The following is an 11259-nucleotide window of genomic DNA, read 5'->3' as shown; positions in this document are numbered from 1 at the left end:
AGCCTATGTTTGGATATCGGAAGTGTTCCGGGTGAAATCGGGATTTTACCGAAGTACCGGGAGGTTACCGGAACCCCCCGGGAGCTAAATGGGCCATGATGGGCCTTAGTGGAAAAGAGAAGAGGCAGCCCTACATGGGCCGCGCGCCCCTCCCCTCCCTTGGTCCGAATTGGACAAGGAGAGGGGGCCGGCCCCTCTCTCTCTTTTCCCCCATCCACAAGTCCTATTCCAACTAGGATTGGGGGGGAATCCTACTCCCAGAGGGAGTAGGACTCTCCTGGCATGCCCTATGTGGCCGGCCAGCCTCCCCCCTTTGGTCCTTTATATACTGAGGCAGAGGCACCCTAGAGAGACACAAGTTGATCCACGTGATCTTTAACTTACCCGTGTGCGGCGCCTCCAGCCACCATAGTCCTCGATAATACTGTAGCGGAGTTTAGGCGAAGCCCTGCTACTGTAGTGCATCAAGATCGTCACCACGCCGTTGTGCTGACGGAACTCTTCCCCGACACTTTGCTGGATCGGAGTCCGGGGATCGTCATCGAGCTGAAAGTGTGCTAGAACTCGGAGGTGCCGTAGTTTCGGTGCTTGATCGATCGGATCGTGAAGACGTACGACTACATCAGCCAAACGCTTCCATTGTCGATCTACTAGGTATGTAGATCACACTCCCCCCTCTTGTTGCTATGCATCACATGATCTTGCGTGTGCGTAGGATTTTTTTTTGAAATTACTACGTTCCCCAACAGTGGTATCAGAGCCTAGGTTTTATATGTTGATGTTATATGCACGAGTAGAACACAAGTGAGTTGTGGGCGATATAAGTCATACTGCCTACCAGCATGTCATACTTTGGTTCGGCGGTATTGTTGGATTAAGCGGCCCAGACCGACATTACGCGTACGCTTACGCGAGACCGGTTCTCCCAACGTGCTTTGCACAGAGGTGGCTTGTGGGTGACAGTTTCTCCAACTTTAGTTGAACCAAGTGTGGCTACGCCCGGTCCTTGCGAAGGTTAAAATGGAGTCAAATTGGCAAACTATCGTTGTGGTTTTGATGCGTAGGTGAGATTGGTTCTTACTTAAGCCCGTAGCAGCCACGTAAAACTTGCAACAACAAAGTAGAGGACGTCTAACTTGTTTTTGCAGGGCATGTTGTGATGTGATATGGTCAAGACATGATGCTGAATTTTATTGTATGAGATAATCATGTTTTGTAACCGAGTTATCGGCAACCAGCAGGAGCCATATGGTTGTCGCTTTATTGTATGCAATGCAATCGCGATGTAATGCTTTACTTTATCACTAAACGGTAGCGATAGTCGTGGAAGCACAAGCTTGGCGAGACGACAACGATGCTACGATGGTGATCAAGGTGTCGTGCCGGTGACGATGGTGATCACAACGGTGCTTCGGAGATAGAGATCACAAGCACAAGTTGATGATGGCCATATCATATCACTTATATTGATTGCATGTGATGTTTATCTTTTATGCATCTTATCTTGCTTTGATTGATGGTAGCATTGTAAGATGATCTCTCACTAATTATCAAGAAGTGTTCTCCCTGAGTATGCACCGTTGCGAAAGTTCTTCGTGCTGAGACACCACGTGATGATCGGGTGTGATAGGTTCTACGTTCAAATACAACGGGTGCAAAACAGTTGCACACGCAGAATACTTAGGTTATACTTGACGAGCCAAGCATATACAGATATGGCCTCGGAACACGGAGACCGAAAGGTCGAGCGTGAATCATATAGTAGATATGATCAACATAATGATGTTCACCAATGAAACTACTCCATCTCACGTGATGATCGGACATGGTTTAGTTGATTTGGATCACGTAATCACTTAGAGGATTAGAGGGATGTCTATCTAAGTGGGAGTTCTTTAAGTAAATTAACTGAACTTAAATTTATCATGAAACTTAGTACCTGATAAGTATCTTGCTCGTTTATGCTTGTTTGTAGATAGATGGCTCGTGCTGTTGTTCCGTTGAATTTTAATGCGTTCCTTGAGAAAGCAAAGTTGAAAGATGATGGTAGCAATTACACGGACTGGGTCCGTAACTTGAGGATTATCCTCATTGCTGCACAGAAGAATTACGTCCTGGAAGAACCGCTGGGTGTCAGGCCTGCTGCAGCAGCAATGCCGGATGTTATGAACGTCTGGCAGAGCAAAGCTGATGACTACTCGATAGTTTAGCGTGCCATGCTTTACGGCTTAGAATCAGAACTTCAACGACGTTTTGAACGTCATGGAGCATATGAGATGTTCCAGGAGTTGAAGTTAATATTTCAAGCAAATGCCCGGATTGAGAGATATGAAGTCTCCAATAAGTTCTATAGCTGCAAGATGGAGGAGAACAGTTCTGTTAGTGAGCATATACTCAAAATGTCTGGGTATAATAATCACTTGATTCAATTGGGAGTTAATCTTCCAGATGATTGCGTCATTGACAGAATTCTCCAATCACTGCCACCAAGCTACAAGAGCTTCGTGATGAACTATAATATGCAAGGGATGAATAAGACTATTCCCGAGCTCTTCGCGATGCTAAAATCTGCGGAGGTAAAAATCAAGAAGGAGCATCAAGTGTTGATGGTCAACAAGACCACTAGTTTCAAGAAAAAGGGCAAACGGAAGAAGAAGGGGAACTTCAAAAAGAATGGCAAGCAAGTTGCTACTCAAGAGAAGAAACCCAAACCTGGACCTAAGCCTGAAATTGAGTGCTTCTATTGCAAGCAGACTGGTCACTGGAAGCGGAACTGCCCCAAGTATTTGGCGGATAAGAAGGATGACAAGGTGAACAAAGGTATATGTGATATACATGTTATTGATGTGTACTTTACTAATGCTCGCAGTAGCACCTGGGTATTTGATACTGGTTCTGTTGCTAATATTTACAACTCGAAACAGGGACTACGGATCAAGCGAAGATTGGTTAAGGACGAGGTGACGATGCGCGTGGGAAACGGTTCCAAAGTCGATGTGATCGCAGTCGGCACGCTACCTCTACATCTACCTTCGGGATTAGTATTAGACCTAAATAATTGTTATTTGGTGCCAGTGTTAAGCATGAACATTATATCTGAATCTTGTTTGATGCGAGACGGTTATTCATTTAAATCAGAGAATAATGGTTGTTCTATTTATATGAGTAATATCTTTTATGGTCATGCACCCTTGAAGAGTGGTCTATTCTTGTTGAATCTCGATAGTAGTAACACACATATTCATAATGTTGAAGCCAAAAGATGCAGAGTTGATAATGAGAGTGCAACTTATTTGTGGCACTGTCGTTTAGGTCATATCGGTGTAAAGCGCATGAAGAAACTCCATAGTGATGGACTTTTGGAACCACTTGATTATGAATCACTTGGTACTTGCGAACCGTGCCTCATGGGCAAGATGACTAAAACGCCGTTCTCCGGTACTATGGAGAGAGCAACAGATTTGTTGGAAATCATACAGACAGATGTATGTGGTCCGATGAATATTGAGGCTCGTGGCGGATATCGTTATTTTCTCACCTTCACAGATGATTTAAGCAGATATGGGTATATCTACTTAATGAAACATAAGTCTGAAACATTTGAAAAGTTCAAGGAATTTCAGAGTGAAGTTGAAAATCATCGTAACAAGAAAATAAAGTTTCTACGATCTGATCGTGGAGGAGAATATTTGAGTTACGAGTTTGGTGTACATTTGAAAAATTGTGGAATAGTTTCACAACTCACGCCACCCGGAACACCTCAGCGTAATGGTGTGTCCGAACATCACAATCATACTTTACTGGATATGGTGCGATCTATGATGTCTCTTACTGATTTACCGCTATCGTTTTGGGGATACGCTCTAGAGACGGCCGCATTCACGTTAAATAGGGCACCATCAAAATCTGTTGAGACGACGCCTTATGAACTGTGGTTTGGCAAGAAACCGAAGTTGTCGTTTCTGAAAGTTTGGGGCTGCGATGCTTATGTGAAAAAGCTTCAACCTGATAAGCTCGAACCCAGATCGGAGAAATGTGTCTTCATAGGATATCCAAAGGAAACTATTGGATACACCTTCTATCACAGATCCGAAGGCAAGACTTTTGTTGCTAAATTCGGAAACTTTCTGGAGAAGGAGTTTCTCTCGAAAGAAGTGAGTGGGAGGAAAGTAGAACTTGACGAGGTAACTGTACCTGCTCCCTTATTGGAAAGTAGTACATCACAGAAAACTGTTTCTGTGACACCTACACCAGTTAGTGAGGAAGCTAATGATGATGATCATGAAACTTCAGAACAAGATACTACTGAACCTCGTAGATCAACCAGAGTAAGATCCTCACCATAGTGGTACGGTAATCCCGTTCTGGAAGTCATGCTACTAGATCATGATGAACCTACGAACTATGAAGAAGCGATGGTGAGCCCAGATTCCGCAAAGTGGCTTGAAGCCATGAAATCTAATATGGGATCCGTGTATGAGAACAAAGTATGGACTTTGGTTGACTTGCCCGATGATCGGCAAGCAATTGAGAATAAATGGATCTTCAAGAAGAAGACTGGCGCTGACTGTAATATTACTGTCTACAAAGCTCGACTTGTCGCAAAAGGTTTTCGGCAAGTTCAAGGGATTGACTACGATGAGACTTTCTCACCCGTAGCGATGCTTAAGTCTGTCCGAATCATGTTAGCAATTGCCGCATTTTATGATTATGAAATTTGGCAGATGGATGTCAAAACTGCATTCCTGAATGGATTTCTGGAAGAAGAGTTGTATATGATGCAACCAGAAGGTTTTGTCAATCCAAAGGGAGCTAACAAAGTGTGCAAGCTCCAGCGATCCATTTATGGACTGGTGCAAGCCTCTCGGAGTTGGAATAAACGTTTTGATAGTGTGATCAAAGCATTTGTTTTTATACAGACTTTTGGAGAAGTCTGTATTTACAAGAAAGTGAGTGCGAGCTCTGTAGCATTTCTGATATTATATGTGGATGACATATTACTAATTGGAAATGATGTAGAATTTCTGGGTAGCATAAAGGGATACTTGAATAAAAGTTTTTCTATGAAAGACCTCGGTGAAGCTGCTTACATATTAGGCATTAAGATCTATAGAGATAGATCAAGACGCTTAATTGGACTTTCACAAACCACATACCTTGACAAAGTTTTGAAGAAGTTCAAAGTGGATCAAGCAAAGAAAGGGTTCTTGCCTGTGTTACAAGGTGTGAAGTTGAGTAAGACTCAATGCCCGACCACTGCAGAAGATAGAGAGAATATGAAAGATGTTCCCTATGCATCAACCATAGGATCTATCATGTATGCAATGCTGTGTACCAGACCTGATGTGTGCCTTGCTATAAGTCTAGCAGGGAGGTACCAAAGTAATCCAGGAGTGGATCACTGGACATCGGTCAAGAACATCCTGAAATACCTGAAAAGGACTAAGGATATGTTTCTCATATATGGAGGTGACAAAGAACTCATCGTAAAAGGTTACGTTGATGCAAGCTTTGACACTGATCCGGACGATTCTAAATCGCAAACCGGATACGTGTTTACATTAAATGGTGGGGCTGTAAGTTGGTGCAGTTCTAAACAAAGTATTGTAGCGGGATCTACATGTGAAGCGGAGTACATAGCTGCTTCGGAAGCAGCAAATGAAGGAGTCTGGATGAAGGAGTTCATATCCGATCTAGGTGTCATACCTAGTGCATCGGGTCCAATGAAAATCTTTTGTGATAATACTGGTGCAATTGCCTTGGCAAAGGAATCCAGATTTCACAAGAGAACCAAGCACATCAAGAGACGCTTCAATTCCATCCGGGATCTAGTCTAGGTGGGAGACATAGAGATTTGCAAGATACATACGGATCTGAATATTGCAGACCCGTTGACTAAGCCTCTTCCACGAGCAAAACATGATCAGCACCAAGGCTCCATGGGTGTTAGAATCGTTACTGTGTAATCTAGATTATTGACTTTAGTGCAAGTGGGAGACTGAAGGAAATATGCCCTAGAGGCAATAATAAAGTTATTATTTATTTCCTTATAATCATGATAAATGTTTATTATTCATGCTAGAATTGTATTAACCGGAAACATAATACATGTGTGAATACATAGACAAACAAAGTGTCACTAGTATGCCTCTACTTGACTAGCTCGTTAATCAAAGATGGTTATGTTTCCTAACCATGAACAATGAGTTGTTATTTGATTAACGGGATCACATAATTAAGAGAATGATCTGATTGACATGACCCATTCCATTAGCTTAGCACCCGATCGTTTAGTATGTTGCTATTGCTTTCTTCATGACTTATACATGTTCCTATAACTATGAGATTATGCAACTCCTGTTTACCGGAGGAACACTTTGGGTACTACCAAACGTCACAACGTAACTGGGTGATTATAAAGGAGTACTACAGGTGTCTCCAAAGGTACATGTTGGGTTGGCGTATTTCGAGATTATGTTTTGTCACTCCGATTGTCGGAGAGGTATCTCTGGGCCCTCTCGGTAATGCACATCACTTAAGCCTTGCAAGCATTGCAACTAAATGAGTTAGTTGCGGGATGATATATTACAGAACGAGTAAAGAGACTTGCCAGCAACGAGATTGAACTAGGTATTGGAATACCGACGATCGAATCTCGGGCAAGTAACATACCGATGACAAAGGGAATGACGTATGTTGTTATGAGGTCTAACCGATAAAGATCTTCGTAGAATATGTAGGAGCCAATATGGGCATCCAGGTACCGCTATTGGTTATTGACTGGAGACATGTCTCGGTCATGTCTTCATTGTTCTCGAACCCGTAGGGTCCGCACGCTTAAGGTTACGATGACAGTTATATTATGAGTTTATGCATTTTGATGTACCGAAGGTTGTTCGGAGTCCCGGATGTGATCATGGACATGACGAGGAGTCTCGAAATGGTCGAGACATAAAGATTGATATATTGGAAGCCTATGTTTGGATATCGGAAGTGTTCCGGGTGAAATCGGGATTTTACCGGAGTACCGGGAGGTTACCGGAACCCCCCGGGAGCTAAATGGGCCATGATGGGCCTTAGTGGAAAAGAGAAGAGGCAGCCCTACATGGGCCGCGCGCCCCTCCCCTCCCTTGGTCCGAATTGGACAAGGAGAGGGGGCCGGCCCCTCTCTCTCTTTCCCCCCCTCCACAAGTCCTATTCCAACTAGGATTGGGGGGGGGGGGATCCTACTCCTAGAGGGAGTAGGACTCTCCTGGCGCGCCCTATGTGGCCGGCCAGCCTCTCCCCTTTGGTCCTTTATATACTGAGGCAGAGGCACCCTAGAGAGACACAAGTTGATCCATGTGATCTTTTCCTTACCCGTGTGCGGCGCCCCCAGCCACCATAGTCCTCGATAATACTGTAGCGGAGTTTAGGCGAAGCCCTGCTGCTGTAGTGCATCAAGATCGTCACCACGCCGTCGTGCTAACGGAACTCTTCCCCGACACTTTGCTGGATCGGAGTCCGGGGATCGTCATCGAGCTGAACGTGTGCTAGAACTCGGAGGTGCCGTAGTTTCGGTGCTTGATCGGTCGGATCGTGAAGACGTACGACTACATCAACCAAACGCTTCCGTTGCCGATCTACTAGGTATGTAGATCACACTCCCCACTCTCGTTGCTATGCATCACATGATCTTGCGTGTGCGTAGGAATTTTTTTTGAAATTACTACGTTCCCCAACAGCTGCTGCCTCCACCACCGCGAGCAGGAGAGGGAGAGGCATGATCACGACTGCGCCCTCTGTTCCCTCGCCCGCGTCCTCCTCTCGCGCGTGATGGCCCGCGTCCTCTGTACACAGCATTTGCAGATGAGCGAAAACCGGACGGTCCATCGCCCAACATCTCCATCCTTTGGTCGAACACTGAAATCTGCGAGAACAAGTCATCAACAGTGATGGAGTTTTTGATGGCGCCGACCGCTGCAACAATGGGATCGTAATCCCGATCGAGTCCGGCGAGGATGTAGTCGACCATCTCGCCGTCGGTCACTGGACGACCTGCGGCTGCAAGCTCATCTCCTAGACTCTTCATCTTGGCGATGAAGGAATTGCTTGACATGTTTCCCTTCTTGGTGTTGGAGATGGCGATTCTCAGATTTGTTATCCGAGATTGGGACTGCGCATCGAATAGTGTGGTAAGAGCAGTCCATAAATCATGAGTGCTTTCCTTACCGATGACCTGCGCCAAGATTTCTGGAGTTAACGAGTTCAACAGGTAGCTCAGAACCTGTTGATCTTTCGCCAACCACGGACCATACAACGGATTGGGCTCGATGGCCGTGGTTTTGTCCGCCTTGGGGACCTCCTCCGTTCTTGCCGGTGCGGCATCTGTGCCGTCAAGGAGGCCGGTTACTTGGGCACCTCGAAGCGCCGGCATTACCTGCGCTTTCCAGAGAAGATAGTTCCCTCTCGTAAGTTTTTCTGTTGGAGGGGCGCCCAGGTTGACGGCGACAGCGCTGGATCCTGCCATGGCGACGATAGGGCTTGGGCTTCTGCGTCGCTAGATGGGATCGGGGGGTTTGGGTTTCTGGCGCTGATTTTTGGGATCGCTAGACGATAGGGGAAGAGGCTAGGCTCTGTATACCATATTAGATTGATTGATAGAAGCGTTCCTACTCTCCAAAGGGAGAGCCGCGTTGCTATATATTGATGTGGACAGAAGACCTGTCGTAGGTTACAAGATAGAACGATCGCTAGGATTCATCCCGTTACAAGAGAAAGAGACAGATAAGGATACGGGATAGAGGGAGAGATAGTTGAGATTACATGGCTTATAGCATTCAAACTTCGAACACCAAAGAATCCTCCGATGATGTTGTACACCTTGCTCAGGTTGATGTTGTTCTTCCTAAGGTTCCTAACAAGGTCTCTAGTGTAGCCGTCGATGTGCTTGTGAGATGGCCAGTGCAGCATTTCACCACAATTCAGCGTCATCACATGGTTATGATTTACTCGATGCTCCGTGATGTACCACCCATTGTCAGATGTCCTCAACAGCCTAATCATTGCAGGGCACTCGCATCTACAAGATCTGGCATTCTCGCGGAGGGGTTTCCCCTAAAATGCAATATTTGTTTCATGTCATGAACTGATGAAAAAGGAAATGCACGTGCACATCATTTTTGCATATTGTGTAATTTGAAATATCCCTTCCTTACCGAGCACCCGCAGACAATCTCCTGCATAGTCTTCCTCTTATCAGGATTCAGCCGGCTTTTGCCGTATCTAATTCCGAAGCCATGTTCCCATGAATATAAATTGTAGAAATCATAGGCCTCCGTCAGTGAGTCAAATGTTGTCCCTACCTTCAGCTTCACTACTTCATCACCCTCCCTTTCGACAAAGCCCCTGATAGTCTTCTCGAGTGCTCCCATCCTTCCAGGACAAGGTGGTCGCTCGATTGGATTTGCGCCTACTCGCACTCTGAGCAAAAAAAATTAAGAGGTCAACAACAAAATGCATTTCATTTTTGCCTGCATTTCCCCCTACAATTGGCAGGTGAGGTTAGTAACGAGGGACCCCCAATCACTAATTTTACTGCTCAGTTATTTATCTTCACCGAATTCCATTATTCCACCCAGATTTCTGAGCTACAACAAATCCAACATTTTTTGTTTTGTGATCGTCATTTATAATTAGAAGCTACCATCTCCGTTCTACACATTCCCATGTAGTAACCTACCTAAATTGGCAACATCACTCTACAACTCATCTAACAATTAAACTAAGACGCCGTTGCACTTTTTTACCAGAATTATGTTCGTCACACTACTTCACATTATTTTCCATTTCTCACACCCCAGCGTACCGGTTGAGATGTGCCAAAAACGGGGCACACCCTGCCTTATCTGAACTTCTGAACATTTCAAATCCTAATGTCTTTTCAGTTTTTCACGGCTACGGGGTAACCAAATCTTTTTTGACTATCATCTACTCAGTGAGTTACAGTAGCAGAAATTACATTAGCAATCCAACAATACGCTCCCGCGAGCATCCCAGCGTACCTTCTTATCCAGCCTGAAGATTTGGGATCAGGTTTTACCGCCGATTCTCCCGACTCAGCGGGGCCGCTCTCTCCGCTGTAGTCGCCAGCAGCGACGGCGCAGCTGTCACGCCTAGCCACAGAAGAGGCCGTCACCCAACCTCTTCCCGTCACCCAACCTCTTCCCCATCCAGCCACCTCGCTCACCTCGTCTTGGACCGATCCCGGTGACGCGTCGACGCCGGGGAAGATTGGCAACCTACCCCCGCACAGGAAGAAGACAGATGCAGTCTAGTGAGGTGGGGGTGGCCAGACTAGATGTTTTGTGGGGAAAATCAACGGCGAGCTGTGGTGTTTGGGTGGTCGGAGCGAGGGGGAGTTGTGCCCTCACATGCACACTTGATCTACAGGAAAGCCGCCGTCTCCAACCGCCGCTCGGTCGCCCGCCGCCGCCGGCCATGTCGCCTCCGCATCCGCCTCCGCCTCCATGCAGAGCACCTTCTCCCCACCGATCTTCTCTGTTGAGCACCACTTTTTTTTACCAACACAGCAATAGTTCGCCACTCCGCCACAGCTGTTCTAGGATATACATCAACGAGCCCAACTTAGACCCCGTTTGGTTTCAAATAAGTCACCAATTTATAATTCGAAAAATAAAAAAAGTGACTTATTTTATCAAACGGACTCAATTTATAAGTCATTTCAACTTATAAGTCATAAGTTGCTCTACCCCAACTTAAAACTAATAAGTCACCCCCTTTTGCGTGGTTTCATTATCTTTACATAAAAAACAAGGTAAAAAGGTGCGGTCAATTAACTTATAAATCAGGTGACAACCAAACGAACATGACTTATAAATCATTGGTTTTAAGTCACCTGACTTATAAATCAGGTGACTTATTGAAACCAAACAGACCCTTAGCCCCCAGCCGCGGCCTCATAAGCGCGGTAGGTACAGGGAGTGAAAACTTTGTCGCCCCCCTAGACACTACAGACTGGAACAGACTCGTCGAGAATTCTCCAGATGTGCCGACGTGGCACCCCCTTTTTATCTTTTCATCGTTTTTTAACCTAGATTTTTATGAACCCGCGCACGGCGCACCGGACTCGACCCTAGTCAGCACCTAGATTTTCACGACCCCGACAAGACCGCACCCGACACGACCCCTCTCCCGCGAAACCCCGCTCAACTCCCGTTCGGTGCAGCGGGCGCTGGGACGTGCCCGTGTATGTTGTTC

General features: G+C 45.8%; 1 protein-coding gene across 1 annotated transcript; it reads right to left on the bottom strand.

Annotated features, from left to right (window-relative positions):
- Nucleotides 1–8697: 8697 nt before the first annotated feature.
- LOC119329042 lies at nt 8698–9280 on the bottom strand. Its single transcript, XM_037602029.1, has 2 exons — nt 9198–9280; nt 8698–9096 (listed from the first exon to the last, which is right to left on the bottom strand). The coding sequence occupies exons 1-2, from the start codon at nt 9222–9224 to the stop codon at nt 8740–8742; spliced, it is 384 nt and encodes a 127-aa protein (XP_037457926.1). The 5' UTR covers nt 9225–9280; the 3' UTR covers nt 8698–8739.
- Nucleotides 9281–11259: the final 1979 nt, after the last annotated feature.

This window comes from Triticum dicoccoides, chromosome 7A (assembly GCF_002162155.2).
Source record: "Triticum dicoccoides isolate Atlit2015 ecotype Zavitan chromosome 7A, WEW_v2.0, whole genome shotgun sequence".
Lineage (NCBI taxonomy): Eukaryota > Viridiplantae > Streptophyta > Magnoliopsida > Poales > Poaceae > Triticum > Triticum dicoccoides.
This window is presented reverse-complemented; position numbering and strand designations above follow the sequence as displayed.

What these genes read in the sequence shown, in the direction of transcription:
- LOC119329042 (XM_037602029.1), bottom strand. Translation starts at nt 9,224, where the DNA reads ATGCAGGAGATTGTCTGCGGGTGCTCG. An exon ending in AGATTGTCTGCGGGTGCTCG is followed by an intron (nt 9,097 to 9,197) that starts GTAAGGAAGGGA and finishes ATTGCATTTTAG; the next exon opens with GGGAAACCCCTCCGCGAGAA.